Source organism: Eubalaena glacialis, chromosome X, assembly GCF_028564815.1.
Source record: "Eubalaena glacialis isolate mEubGla1 chromosome X, mEubGla1.1.hap2.+ XY, whole genome shotgun sequence".
Lineage (NCBI taxonomy): Eukaryota > Metazoa > Chordata > Mammalia > Artiodactyla > Balaenidae > Eubalaena > Eubalaena glacialis.
Window position 1 is genome coordinate 44,186,427 of NC_083736.1, and position 15,578 is coordinate 44,202,004.

The window sequence follows — 15,578 nt, forward strand, 5'->3', positions numbered from 1 at the left end:
TGGTTGACTATATAACTCATGGACTGACAGGGAGGGGGCAATTTGAGGAGATGACAGTGCAGTTTCCTGACACTGTGAGCTACTGAAAATCGAACTGACTTACAGCCCGCCTGGGACAGGCTGGGGCTGGTGACCTGATGGTGCAAAAGATGGGCAGCCTCCTGAGGGACTTACAGGCTGGCTGACTGATGATCCACGCTGTTGCTGCCTGCCTCGGTGGCGGGATGTTGCAAATGGCTGACTTGCTAGGAATCACACCCAGCCTGAGGGGCTGTCTGGATGTTACACTGTCTGGCGATGTGTAAAGGAGATCTACCCTGAGGGAATTTCAGGCTGACTGATGGACAGATCTGTGGCCGCCTGATAGGCAACTGTATCTGGTGACTGACTGTCTATCCTGACCAAATCACAGCATGCTTGACAGACCATGTGGTCAGTCGGATGCTGAGAATGGCTACCTGGCTGACTGATATGAGGGGCAGACTGAACGAGTCACAGACCAGCTGACCCACTGAAAGATCAGTATAGCTGCCTGACCCCATGGCTGTCCATGGATAGCATCACAGCCGCCCCAAGAGGGCCCCGGGGTCAGAGGCTGCTGACTGACCGACCAATGGGGGGCATGCCTTGCCTGAGAAATGACAGATTGCTGACGACTGACAGGTGGCCTGGAGGCTTTAGCTGCTGTGACTACGTGCTCTGAGGGAATAAAGTGCCTGATCATGGTGTGAATGAGGAGGAACCTGAGGGAACTACAGAGTGACCAACTGACAGTGGAGAACGTGACTGCCAGGGCTACATTAGATGCTGACAATGACAGCCTGTCCTGACATGATCACAGCCAGCCCGAGGGCCCGGCTGGTTGCTGTGGCTTCCTGGGCGGTGGTGAGATGATTCTCCCCAGGGGATTCGAAGCTACTCCCAGAGCCAGGGTAGATAGAGAGCCCGGTTGCTGGACCGACTGTAGGTGCGATGAAGGGACAGTCTAAGGGAATGACAGGCTGGCTGACGAGCAGCGAGCAGCGTAGCTGTTGTCAGCGCCGTGTGTCTGCCTTGAGGGCCTCGCAGCTGGCCCGAGGGCACGAATGGATGCTACTATTGACAGACTGACAGCGTGAATGGGGGGCGGAGGTCTGATGAGACAGTGGTCGTGGTGATTGTCTGATTTGAGTCGGGTGACTGCCTGAGCAAGCTGTATGTGGAGGTAATCCGCCTGGGGAGTCACGGCCTGCTTGGGGTTAAAATGTGGTGACGGACTGACGGCGGTAATTGGGGGTCTGACAGGACGGAGAATCCCCCCGTGCAGCTGGCTGACAACGTGATTGGCTGACAGCGTGACAGACAGACCGGCTTACGGGCAGGGCCTCCAGCAACCTCAGCTGCCGCCGCCGCCGCCCAGACGCACTCTGGGAAAGCGCCGGCGAGCACCCGCCTTCGGGACCGAGACGGGTGGCGGGGAGGGGTCCGGTCACGGCTAGCCGGTTGGTCCGCGCGGGCGTTGCTCGAGGCGCGGCGCGGCCAATAGGCTGCGCGTTCTCGGCCACGCCCGCGCGAGCTCTCTTCTCGCGAGGCCGGTTAGGCCCGAATGTCGTTAGCCGTGGGGAAAGATGGCGGAAAATTTAAAAGGTGAAGCAGTGGCGGCAGCGATGCGGGCCTGCTGGCCGGGCCGGGTGGGCTGGAGGGGTGGCGTCGCTGGCTCGGGGCCCCGGCGTCCGAGGCCACGGGGTCGGGAGCCGGAAGCTCGGCGCCGAAAGGCTGGAGCTCGAGGCGCGCGGGCCTGGCGCGCGGGGCTGGGCGGGGCTGAGGGGAGGGGGCGCGTGCCTCGGAACGCGGCGGGCACGGGGCTAAGTGGGGACAGGGGAGGGGCGCGCGCGCCGCAGGTCGCGACCGGACGACGCGCGCACGCGCGGGGGTTTGTCTGGGAGGCCGCGCCCGCGCGCGGGAAAATTGGCCGCCGGTGACCGTTACCCTCTTGGTGTCCACGCGAGACGCCGGAAGGGGAGGGGTGGGAAGGGGACGGACCTCCTTTTCAGAGTTAGGGGACGGGGCACTCTTCTGGGGGAGGGTATTTCCTCGCAGCGTGGTGGGGGAGGGGTTTGCGGCAGAGAGGGCTCGCCCAGGAAGAGGGGAAGGGGGCTTCCCTAATGGGAGAGCTGGACTCCCCCATGCGCGGGGAAGGAGGGGTGACTCAGTGTGTTGGGGAAGGTGGGCCCCTCTGGGTGAGGGAAGCTGCGGGGAGGATGGGTTCCACAAGTGTGAGGGGGAGCTCTGAGGGTAGGAGAGTCCATCTGTGGTCAGTGCGGAGACAGCAGCTGATGTGAGTTGGGACCACGTTAGCGGGGCTTCAAAAGCAAGTTAAGGGTTTGAAAGGGAGAGGCATCACAGGGAAAGGAAGGCGTGGGTACAGGCCGAGTCTCCACTAGGCCTGCCTAAGTGGAGGGGGGGAAATGCACACGTAATAATTTTGCAAAACTCTTGTACATTTGTAGGTTGACATCTAGAGTATTTCATCATGAGTTTAAATGTTTGGTTTTTGTAATGGAAGGTAGAAAATATTAAACATTTTTAAAAGATGAAACAGGATGAGGACTGACTGACTATATTTGGAATAAGGGTTTTGTGAAATGATTTGATAAAATGGCTTCTAAAGCACAGTAGTTAAGAATATGCCTTGAACCGAAAGCAGCCTTTTTAAATAAAAAAATGTGTGTCCTGAAAACTTTTGGTAGCCCCCCAAAACATTCCAGGTATATTTAAAATAATTGCTGTCACTAACCTATATTGTTCTGTCTGTTCTTGAATTCAGAGCACACCACTTTGGGCCAGCTTTACCCTTCACAGAAATGTGGATGAGACAGAGAAAATCAAAATGCAGCGTGAAAAAATATACCTTGTGGGTTTAAAGCACCTACACTAATCATTTGGGGAAGCTTCCTGTAATCTAATACCACTCCACAATCTCTTATTCATAATTCTGAAATCCAAAAAGCCCTGAAAACTTAAATTTGGTATCATTCAGTGGTAAAACTAGGCTATATGGAGGGACTGTTCAGTGCCACTATCTTGCAGCTTTCTTTCTCCTATTTTTGTGAAAATTCAGACTTTTGCTACAGAACTATTAATGTATTTGATTATGGCTTGATGCCCCTGACCACAGTAGGGGTGTGTTAGGGAATGTATGGGATATACCTAGAACTGCACTTGTAAAATCCAAAAAAGAAATTTGGATTCCAAAACATCTGGCCCCAGGAGCTTCAGATAAAGGATTATGGACCAGTCTTTCTAGTTACGCCTTTGTTTGGTGCCCTGGAGGTTTTAATCCCATCCCTACCCACACCCCTTGGGGAAATGCACCCTACTGAGATGGAGGGGGTTGTTCTCTTTCTTTTGCAAAGTGGAGAGAAGGATGATTAGGTCCTGAACTTCAGGCAGGTTTGCAGGCAGTTTAAGGAATGGTATAGAGGGAGCTGGAAGCTCTGGGAATAGATTCCTTTAGGACAATCCATGCAGCAGATCCCACTTGGAAGTCTGCTGCTCCAGGGAAAGCCTTGGACAGTGAGCATTGGGGTAGATGGGAGTGGCACGTTTTTGTTGTAGAGGGGTCTTAGCATTGGGAAGGCCTGTGGATTAAATTTCACTGACTCTGAGGTAGTCCTTTGGAAGTCCCAGGGAGGATTTGGGGTCCTCTTTGACCCCTGGCCTTGCCAGGATGCCCAGCAATAGTTCCTTCTGGCCCCCTTTGTTCTAGGCTGCAGTGTGTGTTGCAAGTCTTCTTGGAATCAGCTACAGGACCTGTGCCGCCTGGCCAAACTCTCCTGCCCTGCCCTTGGCATCTCCAAGAGGAATCTCTATGACTTTGAAGTCGAGTACCTGTGTGATTACAAAAAGATCCGCGTGAGTCTGGGGTGACCATGGCCGGGGCAGGGGTGACTCAAGGAAGCTGGCTTCCTGCCCCCTTACCCCCAATTACCCACATCTGTTTCCAAAAGCAGTTTTCTCTGATCTTAAAAAAATAGGATTAGTAGGCCCTCTTATCATCTCCATTTTACAGGTGGGAAAACTAAGTGGCTTTCTGAGAGGGGCAGGAGCCAGAATGAATCCCCAGATAAATCTCTCCTCCCACCTCCCTAGGAATACAAACCAATTGCAAAGATTGAGATGTTGAGCCCAGGAGTGGAGATAATGACAGCTAATGGTTTTGAGCACTTTGCGTGCCAGGCACTTCCTTTCAGAAACTCATTTAATCCCGCCAACAACATTGTAAAATGGGAACTGTTGTTGTTGCCAGAGGAGGTAATGGCAGGATAGTTAAGAGAGCAGCCTGGAGCCAGCATGCTTGGGTTCAGATCCTGGCTCTGTAACCCTGGGATACTTACCCAAATTCTCTGTACTTAATTTTCCTCATCTATAAAATGGGTATAATTAGTAGTATCTACCTCACATAGAGTTGTGAGGGTTAGATTAGTTAATAATACATGTAAGTTGCTTAGAACAGTACCTGCTACATAATGAATGCTAGAAAAATGTCAGCTTTTTTTTTTCTTATTTACAGATGAAGAAACAGGCCCAGCGAGGTTAAATAACTGCCTAAGTTTACACTGCTAGGGATCAGCAGATTCAGGATTTGTCTAGTTGTAGAATCTGTGTAGTTAAACTCTATCCTATAGCTGCCGCTCAGCAAGAAAAGATCCCTCTTGCTGCTGTGTGGAGAACAGACTGTAGGGGCAAGGGTGGAAGCAGGGGGACAGGTGAGGCTGCTGCTGCACTCCAGGCGAGTGATGACGGTGGTGACAGTGACAGAGGTTTGAAGTGTAGGATTCTGGATGTAGCTTGAAGGCGGGGCTGACAGGATTTCCTGAGAGTGGATGTGGGGAGTGTGAGAAAAAGGAGTCAAGAATGACTTCGAGAGCTGGGCTGAACAGCTAGCAGGAGGGAATATGTTTGGGAGATTAAATTAAAAGTTGGGATTTAGACAGATAGTAAGCGGGAGCGAGGGATTTGAACCCAGTGAGCCTCACTCTAGAGCCCATGCTTTTTAACCGCTGCACAGAGTCATTCCAGGAAACGGGGGGAACAGTTTGGGTGTTGTCCACAGGCGTTGGGATGGAAGTCCCACGAGGGCTGGCCCAAGGGTCTCATCTGTCACTTACAGTGACCCCATCCCTCCCCACCCCACCCCCCAGGAACAGGAGTATTACCTGGTAAAATGGCGTGGGTACCCAGACTCAGAGAGCACCTGGGAGCCACGGCAGAATCTCAAGTGTGTGCGCATTCTCAAGCAGTTTCACAAGGACTTGGAAAGGGAGCTGCTCCGGCGGCACCACCGGTCAAAGCCACCCCGGCACCTGGACCCAAGCCTGGCCAACTACCTGGTGCAGAAGGCCAAGCAGAGGCGGGCGCTCCGGCGCTGGGAGCAGGAGCTCAACGCCAAGCGCAGCCACCTGGGACGCATCACCGTGGAGAACGAGGTGGACCTGGACGGCCCCCCGCGGGCCTTCGTGTACATCAACGAGTACCGTGTCGGTGAGGGCATCACCCTCAACCAGGTGGCTGTGGGCTGCGAGTGCCAAGACTGTTTGTGGGCACCTGCTGGAGGCTGTTGCCCTGGGGCGTCGCTGCACAAGTTTGCCTACAATGACCAGGGCCAGGTGCGCCTGCGAGCCGGGCTGCCCATCTACGAGTGCAACTCCCGCTGCCGCTGTGGCTATGACTGCCCCAACCGCGTGGTACAGAAGGGCATCCGCTATGACCTCTGCATCTTCCGCACAGATGATGGACGTGGCTGGGGTGTCCGCACGCTGGAGAAGATCCGCAAGAACAGCTTCGTCATGGAGTACGTGGGAGAGGTAGGGAGACGGGGCTGGGCGGGTGTGCGCAGCTCTCCCCATGTGTGTTCCCACCGTGCGCGCCCAGCTCTCCCCACTGTGTGCCTGCAGCTTCCCTGCTTTCCCTGTGGGAAAGGTGTTGAGGGGGTGAACCTGAGTGTGAGAGGGACATCCTGGCAGGGGCGAGTATTCCAAGCTGGTAAAGGCACGTTGAAATACCTCCAGACTGGGTTGACTTCATAAGGGTACCTAGCAAAGAGGAAAGCGGGAACTGAAATCCAGGCAGCGTTCCTTTTAACAGGCCGTGTGGTCTGCACAGGATTGCGTCACCTGAAAAGGCACTTCCTCTTCTCATTTCACGAGGGTCCAGCTTATCACCAAGCAGTGTCTACCCGGAAGGAGCACCTTTTACTAATCTGCACAAAAGGAACACAGTCTGGAGTAGGATGTAGACATGCCTTGGGGAGGTTGGCTACCTCCTCCTTTAGCCGCGCAGGACACTGGGGAAAGGCGGGCTGTGTCCAGCAGGCTAGCCGCCGGACCAGACAAGCCCCACATCTTAATGGCTTTGCACGCTATAAGTCCGTTTGCTCCTCCAGTGTGGGCATTTGGGTCATATCCTTCCACACGATGGCGTGGCCACCTAGGTTCTTTCCCTCTTGTGCCTTTGCCATGCCTTAGAGTCGCCTCTGATCCTCAGCATTGCCTGAGGCAAGTGGGCTGGGGGGGTGCAGAAGGGGAGATTTCTAAGGGGCCAGGCCCGGACGCGGTGCACATCATGTCTGCCCGCACCTACTGGCTGGAACCGAGTCACTGGCCTTACCTCAGTGCAAAGCAGCTGTCAAGTGTGATTCAGCCATATGCGCAAGTGGAAAACAAAAAGGGATTTGGGTGAATAACTAGCAAGTATCTGCAACAGCAAGTGTCATCTTCTAAGGTGGGACGTGGTGGGCATTTGGAGTGGGGCAGTTCTTTGTTACGTAGGACCATCTCATGCATTGGGGAACATTTAACATCCCTGGACCTTGACCATTTAAATCCATGAGTGTGCCTTGTCACGATGACAACCCCAAACACCTCCGTATTTCTGTGGGTCTCTTAGGGGTGTGACATGGCTGGGAAGTGACAGAATTGGCCTAAGGGACGCACACCTGAGGATGTGCACACTGTAGTGATAACACTGATGAAGAGGAGAGGCTCCTGCTCTGAGGAACTATAAAGTAGAGAGGGTCATAGCCCCTGGGGCTGGGGGCGGGGCAGAGACCGTCTAGAAGCAGAGCAGTCCACACTGCAGAGGACCCTGACAGTCTGGACAAGGAGATGTCCACACCCCAGATAAGCCCGGTGGTCGGGTGGAAAAAACGTCCACATGTTGAAGGGCCTGACAGTCTAGAGGAGGGAGGAGGTGGCCACAGCCCAGAGGGTTCCTGACAGTCTAGAGAAGAGGGGTCCTGACAATCTGTAGGAAGAGGTGTCCACGTCCCAGAGCGACCTGAGGAAGAGAGCAGGCTCTCCAGAGGACCCTGGCGGTCTGACCTAGGAAGTGTCCACACCCACACTGCCCTGACACTCAGGAAAATGAAGTGTCCTCACTCCAGAGGGATAGTGACAGTCTGAAGGAGCTCAGGTCTACACCTAAGAGACTCTGACAGCCTGGAGGAAGCGTCCACACCCTCAGCGCCCTGACACTCTGGTGGAGATGTCCAGACCTTAGAGGGACAGTGACAGTGTGGAAGAGATGTCACGCCCCAGAGCTATGTTAGCAGTGCAGGGGATGAGGTGGCCACACCCACAGGAGTCAGCAGTCCTAGAGGAAGTCCAGAGCAGGGGGTATCCCTAGCTTCACTGCACTGACAGTCTTTGGAGGAGCTGTCAACAGCACAGGAGAATCCTGACAGGCGAGGAGGAGGAAGAGTCTTCAGCTCACTGGCACCCCAAGGTCCCCTGGGCCCAATACTTTCCCACCATTCTTCCTTAGTGTCCTTACTCCTCCACGCTGTAAACGTGGCGGTTTCTGGGGACCCTGCGGTGCTGTCCTACTGGGTGTTATGTAATTAAGGGCATATCCCCGACCTGTTCACCACACTGTCCTCCTCCAATCTGGACCCCCGTTCACTCTCCACCTCTGCACTGACAGTCCCTCCACGTGAGCTGGCCTTCCACGTTCTGTCAGAACATCCCCACCCTCACCCAGCAGAGAACACAGCCTGTTTCATCAATTCTGAAACATGCACTTTCTTCATATTTTAACAACTCTGAAATGAAAGTGAGTCTCGCTTTAGTTTAATTAAATGATGGCATATCATCATTTAATTAGCAGCAGTTTTTCCTTTCTTGGGAAAGGGTGCACAAAATCAGGGAGCCTGTTAGATTTTGACAAGCTACAGTACTCATAACCACTCCTAACACAAAAACAAACAGAAACCCCTCTCACATCTCTGATCTTGTTGGATTTTGACAACAGCCCCTATCAGGTTGGGATGATTGTCATTGTCATCTCCATTCAACAGATGAGAAAACTGAGGCCCAGAGAGGTATAGTAAAGTGCTCAGAGTCACCAAGCTAGTAAAGTGGGTAAAAAAGGCCCAAATGTCTAAAATTGGTATGCTGCCAAACCTGGTGGAGTGTTTTTTGGATTTGGGAGGGGGGTTTGGCTGAGGAAACGGGGGCAGGGAGAGAACATTCAGGATCCCATATCCGGGATGGGGCAGAGCAGCAACTGGACTCCGAGTCTTCTGGTTCCCATTCCCATCAAAACTCTTTCCCAGCTGCCAGCGTCTAGCCCATCTGTCTTCCCCAGTCACTCCGGAGAACTGCTGGGGAGCAGGGACATGGACTGATTTGTTCTCAAGTTTTCAGGGTGGACCACCCCTTACAGAGTGGGACTGAAAAGAAGACAGAGAGAAGGAACCGTTTGTGCCCTGCAGGGTTTGCAGTATGACTCACTCCTGGGGAGACTGGGGGAGCAGGTAGGGGCAGAACAGGCAGGAAGATGGAGACTGGGGAGGAGGTGGGCATTCCCTCTGGTTGGGGAGGGGCCCAAAGGGAAAAGCTGGCCCAGACACCACCCAGTAGGCTCATGAGCCCAGGAGAGGCTGTCCTTTGATCCCAGGCTTCTGAAGGCAGCGGTGGGTGGGGATTGGGAGCTTCAGGAAGGCTGCACAGAGAAGTGACATCTTTTGGAGCTGATGTCACAAGGAAGAGTATGTGTTCTCTGGGAGGTGGAGGGAGACTGACCTTGACGTACTCTTCCTCAAAATGCTTCTGTGGCTCCTGTTTTGTCCCTCAGGAGAGTCCCCACTTTTCAATCTGGTCAAAGCCCTTGTGTGATCTGCAGTTTGCTTTAGATGGTGTATCTCTTTTCCACTGCCCCTCAAACTCTAAGCACTGTGGGTGTCTGAGTCCATCTATGTTACCAGATTGTGACCCACGAGGGCCAGACTGGGCCTGGTCCCTGTGACTTCCCCACCAAATTGACCCCTGAGGGCCAGGACCAAGCCTGGTTCCTGTGTCTCCCCCACCCAACTGTAACCCCTGAGTACTGGGACCAGGCACAGGGTAGGCCTCATGAAAATCCACTGAATGAATGAGTGAACAAACAAACAAAAATTGGGGGTATGGGGGAGCCAGGTTCCTCAAGGAACGGAGCTGGAGTATGGGGCAGTGAGCAGTGTGGCCTGAGGGATAGGCCTTGGTCTTCTAAGGGGGTTGTTGATCGGCATTCAGCACGGAGCAGAGGCTGGAGGTGATGGTGGAGGAGGCAGGGAGGAGGCTAGAGAAAACGGAGGCTGGTCAAGACCGGAAGTAGGAAGAGCAAGGTCACTGGCTGGCGTGAGGATGAGCAAGGAAGGAGGCCCGGGTGGGTCTCGGGCTTACGCCCAGTGTGGCAGGAGGGTGGTGGTGGGCAGTGGGTCTCTGATGAAGGGAGAAGGAAGGAATAAGGGGTGTGGCGAGAAGAGAGTGCCTGAGTTGCCTATAGGACCACTGCTGGACAGAGGTCAGGTCTCCAAGCTAGAAAGCAGGATACAAATAACGGGCATCTGCTGCGTGTCTGCTGTGTACTGTGCTGGCACTTGTGTCTGAGGGCCGGGCAGAAACCCGGGAGTGGAGAACGAGGCCGGCCCTGTTCTAGGGGCACCCAGGCTGAGGAGGGGGCAATCTTGGCTACCGTGGGACCTCTCCCAGAGGCATGGGCCCAGAAGAGGGGACATGAGGGATGGAGAGGAGGGATGGGGTGTGGCAGGGGCTGGGGTGAGGAATCCGTCACCAGCACTTGGGAGGCAAGGACAGGCTGGGCTAGGATAATGGTCCAGTTACTAGGACAGATGGGAACCCATCTGGGGAGGAGGAGATGCCTACTGCTGTCTTAAATACCAGTGGTTGGCAGTGCGCGGTGTCAGGGCTGAGCGAGGTGTTCTGCTCTGTGCTCTGGTCCCCTTTCTTTCCTCTTCCGTCTCTGAGTTTTTGGCCTTGGTCTCTTTTTTGTGATCTCAGACTCCTTGGGGTCTTGGGCCTTTTTTCTGGACCTGGATCTTTTGCATTAAGATTCTGTCTGTGTTTCTAACTCTCTGCCTCTAGCTCTCTCTTCTGAGTCCCTTTCTCATTCATTCAGTCTCCCTTTTCCCAGGCCCCTCTCTTCAGCTTACCCTCCGTGTTCCTTTTGCTGTCTGCACTGCCCTGCACTGGCTCGGTTCTCTAGTGCTGGGTCCTGCAGTGCCTCAGGCTCTCTCGCCCTGGATCAGTCAGCCTCTCTCACCCCCACTCTCCCCACCCCTCTCTGTTGAGCACTGGGTCTTTTTCTTCCTCGCCCTTGATCTGGGTCCCCTCACTATGTCCTACTATGGGTCTCTCACTATGGGGACCTCTGTCTGTCACTCCTGGACCTTGTGGCCACCCTCCGCCTCCCGTTGAGACTCCCTGTGCCCTCCAGAGGCCTGAGAAGGGCTGACACACCCTGTGTGTCACTGCCTCGCATGTGTCCACGCCGCCCAGCCCCGCTGAGCCAGCCGCAGGGTGCGGGTGCCTCCTTGCTCCCTTGTTCTCCTCCAGGGGGGCCACGCTAGGGGGTCGGGAGCTGTGCTGGCTTTCCTGAACCTTCTTGGCCAACCTCCCCTCCCCCGTGGCCTTCTCCTCAGATCATTACCTCAGAGGAGGCAGAGCGGCGGGGCCAGATCTACGACCGCCAGGGCGCCACCTACCTCTTCGACCTGGACTACGTGGAGGATGTGTACACCGTGGACGCCGCCTATTACGGCAACATCTCCCATTTTGTCAACCACAGTGTGGGTACCCCGCAGACGGGCGAGGGGTCGGGAGGAGCAGGCTGGGGCCCCTCCTCACCCTCCCACTGTTCTTTTTTGCCCAGTGTGACCCCAACCTCCAGGTGTACAACGTCTTCATAGACAACCTTGATGAGCGGCTGCCCCGCATCGCTTTCTTTGCCACAAGAACCATCCGGGCAGGCGAGGAGCTTACCTTCGATTACAACATGCAAGGTGGGGGTGGCAGGGGACCGCGGGCAGGGACACACGATGACGTGGGGCACAAGGACCCCTCCCCAAGGAGCTTTAAGATGCTCTTACTCCCAGTCTCATATCTGGACTCCTGGACCCCTGCCTACCCTTTGGGGGTCCCTTCATTCCCAGCCACTGGACCCCAATTCTGAGACCCTCATACCACCTTCTCCCAGGGCTCCTGGGGGAGGATGTTTGGCTCAAGAGTTATGACACTCCTCCTGACTCCAATCTTGTCTGAATTTCCCCAGTCCCCCAACCCTCCCCGCTCCTAACCCCCTTTGGCCTTCCTCATTCTAAGCCTCTGGACACCCTTGTGGCCTCCAACCAGTCCCCTTCTTGACCAACTAGCCACCTCTGAGACACTCGAGGGGGGATCTTTGGCAGGAGAGTTCAGATGCCCCTCTGGATGCCCAGGTGACCCTCCATTCCTGACCCCTGCCTGACACAACCCTCTTGGTTGCCCCTGACAACTCCCTGACCCCCCGAAGAACTCCCAATCCCTGGCCATCTTCCTAATACCTGAACACCCCTCTAGTGCTAAGCCCTGGCCCTTGCCTGAAACCACCAACCCGTGACCCATTCCTGACCCAGATCTCAGACCGGCTCCCAGCCCCTAAGATCCCTGGGTCCCGTGGTAAAAAGGGCAGTGGGACAACTTCATCTAGGCCTTCTATCTAACAAGTACCCCCCCACCCCCGGCTATGACTCCACAGTGGACCCCGTGGACATGGAGAGCACCCGCATGGACTCCAACTTTGGCCTGGCCGGGCTCCCCGGCTCCCCCAAGAAGCGGGTCCGTATTGAATGCAAGTGTGGGACTGAATCCTGCCGCAAATACCTCTTCTAGCCCTTTGAAGTCTGAGGCCAGACTGACCATGGGGGCCTAAATATGCCTACCCCACCCACCCACTGCTGCCCTCCTGTCGAGGAACGACTGCCAGGGCCTCCTGCCTGCCTCCGCCTGCCCCCACCTGCCCCATGCTCGGGGCTGCGGGGCCATGGGGAGGACAGACTCCAGGAGTCCCCTCTCCCTGTCCCAGCCCCATCCGTGGGTTGCACTTACCCCTGCCCACCTTCGGAAATGATTTTTCAGCACCAGGACTTTCTGCAGTTGGGATTCATTGCCTAGCAAGGAGGTCCAAGGGCTGAGCCCCAGTGCAGACCCAGAATAGAAAGACGTTTGTTTTTGCACCTGCTTCTGCCTGGAGCTTGAAGGGTCTGCTGCAGGCCCTCTCCCCACTGCCCCAAGGGTGTGGGGAAGCAGTCCCAGGACAGGCTGATACCAGAGCCCAGGGTTCCCAGCCCACTCGTCTCCCCTACCACAGAAACGTGCTAGTGAAAGAAAGGGGGTCTCCAAGGCTGGGGTCTGAAGCTGGTTCCTGCTCATGCTTGCATGCTCCTAGTGTCGGCCTAAGAGCCGTAGGGTCTCTCTTTCAGGGCTATGCGTCTGAGACGTAGACACCCACATGCCACTGGAAGGACAGTGGATGCCCATGGCCCGCTGGCCAGTGAAAGGCAGTCCAGACTTTCCCAGCCCTTAAGGTGGGCTGGGACTGAGCTCTGCCTTTGGGAGTACATAGAAGGTGCCCAGGGCTCTCAGGAGCTCAAAGGGTGCTGGGAGCTCTAACCTGGGGTGCAACGACTGCTGGGACTACCCAGAGCTGGAACTGAGACCTGGCTAGGCTGTAGATAGCACTTAGGACAAAATGTGCATTGATGGGGTGCTGATGAGGTGCCAGGCACTGGGCAGAGCACCTGGTCCACGTGGATTGTCTCAGGGAAGCCTTGGAAACTATGGAGGTGGATCCCAGGAACGGGCCCATGTGGCCGAAGGCAAAGCACAGGCCAAGAATGGGGGTGGGGATGGCTTACCCACAAGGGTGTGGTGAGGCGAGGGGAGCCTCTGCCGCCTCCCAGCCCTGGCCCTTTGTGCTCACCTTGGGTCCAACGGTCTCAAAAGTTACCTGCCCACAAATGTACAAAAGGCGAAGGCTCTGATGGCTGCCTCGCCCCTTGCTTCCCCTGTGAGGTCTTCTCTAAGAAGCCTTCCCTGACTACCTATGTGTAGAGTGTCCCTACGTGAGACTGTGCCCTGCCACCAGATGCCACATCTGTGTGTCCGTTTGTATGTCCATCTGTGTGTCCGTGCTCCCCACCCCAGACTGACCTTCAGGCATGGACTGAATCTGATTCTCGTCTTGTATATCCCTCAGCCCTACCCAGCCTGGGATGGGCATCAATAAAACAAATTATTGACCGAACAAACCAAGGTGTGGGGATTGAAGACCTTGTGTAGGTGGGGGTTGGGGACATGAGAGGCTGGGAGCCGGGGGGCGCCCAGGAACGCGGTCCTCCAACCTCAGCTATTTGACTAACACTCCCCACAGTGCACCACTTGCATCGTCGTCTACATAACATCCTAACCTAAAATAAGCTTGCTTTATACTTAAATTTTATAATGCACTGAAAAAGCAAACTAAATCCATTGCTGTTTAAATGGACAAACCATGATCACTGGCCATAAACAAAACCCAGAGAAATAAATACAGTGGCGATACAGAAATATGACACAATTCTAGCTGGATCCTCCCTGCTCTTCAAAGTTTTGAGCCCAAAGCCTGCCTATTACATTCAAAGAGAAAAGTTTGTGTGTGCTGGGGGAAGGTTTTTCTGCAAATATTTATTGAGCACCTATATGTGCCAGTGTATAAAGCAGATAACAACGAGACGGTGTTTCAAATATATGTCCTTGTTTTTATCATCCCTCAACCTGAACGTGAGCCAGTGCCCTTTGGTTTTGCTCAGAGACCGCACATGCTGTGACATAGATACCCAAATATTTCAAAGACCTCACACACAGGTGACAGAATCCTCAACAGCTCAGAGACCTCAGGGCACCTAGGGCATGGGCCTCCAAACAGCTCATAGACCTTATACCCTGGATATTGACCCCAAACCTCAGGGACCTCACACCCTGGGACATACATCTCCCTACAGCCCAGCGATCTCATACCTGGACATAAACCCCACATCACTGAGGCTGCACTGAAGCCAGGGGACACAGACTTCCAAAGAACTCTGAGACCTCAGATGCTGCCTCATGCACTGCATCGGATTCGTGGGATAGAGATGCACAAACATCTCAAATACCTCACAATCTGGAATACTGCTCCCCAAGCTATTTGGAGCCTTCACACCCTGATCATCGAGTCCCAAACTGCCCAGAGGCCTCACAGCCTCAGATAACCCCCCCCAAAACAGCTGAGATGTGACACCCCGGACATGGACTACCCAAACACCCGAGAGACTTCATACTCTGAACACAGATCCCTAAGTTATTCCAAAACCTCATACCTTAGACATGGACCCCCAAGTTGCTAAGACACCCTGGAACACAGAGCACTAAACACCCCAGAGGCCTTGCTCCCTAGAACACAGTGCCGCAAACAACTCAGACTCAAGTCTCGGACACAGACCCCAAAGAGCTTAGAGATCTCAGAGCCCAGAAACAGACGCAGTTCAGAGAATTCCGACCCTGGGAAACAGATCTATACATGGCTCAGGGACCTCACACCTTCTGACACAGACCCCTAAACAGTTCAGAGTCAGGGCATCCTAGGAAAGACTACCAAGCATTTCAGAGACCTCACACTTTGCAACCCACATACCCAAAGAGTTCAGAGACCTGAAAATCTGACTACAGGCCCCCACAAAGCTCAGAGACTTCACAGCTGGGGATAAAGACCCACCAACTTCTTGGAGAACTTACAGACTTGGGTAAAGACGGAGAAACGGTTCAGAGACCTCAAACCCTCTTCTCAGACCACCAGACAGCTCAGAGACCTCACAACACAAACATGATGCTAGACAGCACCAAAATCACATCTGCTGGGACACGGGACCTAAACCAGCTCAGCAACCTCGCACTCTCGACAGATTCCTGTTCAGAGATGTCACGTACTGAACACAGATTTCCCCCAAATAGCTCAGAGCCTTCAAACACTGAGGCAGATCCCCAAACAGCTCAAAGGCCTCACATTCTAGTTCACAGAAGAGCTCAGAGATCTGAAAATCTGGACATGGATCCTTTACACAGCTTCTAGACTTCAGGTCCTGTGATACAGACCCCAGATAACTCTGAGGTCACACGTCCTGGACACAGACCCCAAACAGCTTAGAAACCTCACATCCTAGGCTCACATCCCCAGCAATAAACACAGACCTCCAAATGACTGAG

At 54.5% G+C, this 15,578-nt stretch overlaps 1 protein-coding gene across 2 annotated transcripts; it reads left to right on the plus strand.

The window, feature by feature from the left end:
* Nucleotides 1-1,599: 1,599 nt before the first annotated feature.
* On the plus strand, nucleotides 1,600-12,272 carry SUV39H1 (SUV39H1 histone lysine methyltransferase). Of its 2 annotated transcripts, XM_061178322.1 has the most exons (6): nucleotides 1,600-1,626; nucleotides 3,749-3,894; nucleotides 5,184-5,846; nucleotides 10,961-11,107; nucleotides 11,191-11,320; nucleotides 12,055-12,272. In XM_061178322.1, the coding sequence occupies exons 1-6, from the start codon at nucleotides 1,608-1,610 to the stop codon at nucleotides 12,186-12,188; spliced, it is 1,239 nt and encodes a 412-aa protein (XP_061034305.1). In that variant the 5' UTR covers nucleotides 1,600-1,607; the 3' UTR covers nucleotides 12,189-12,272. The 2 variants fall into 2 exon arrangements, with proteins under 2 accessions (XP_061034305.1, XP_061034306.1); XM_061178323.1 differs by lacking the exon at nucleotides 12,055-12,272 and having other exon boundaries at nucleotides 5,184-5,833; nucleotides 11,191-11,296.
* Nucleotides 12,273-15,578: the final 3,306 nt, after the last annotated feature.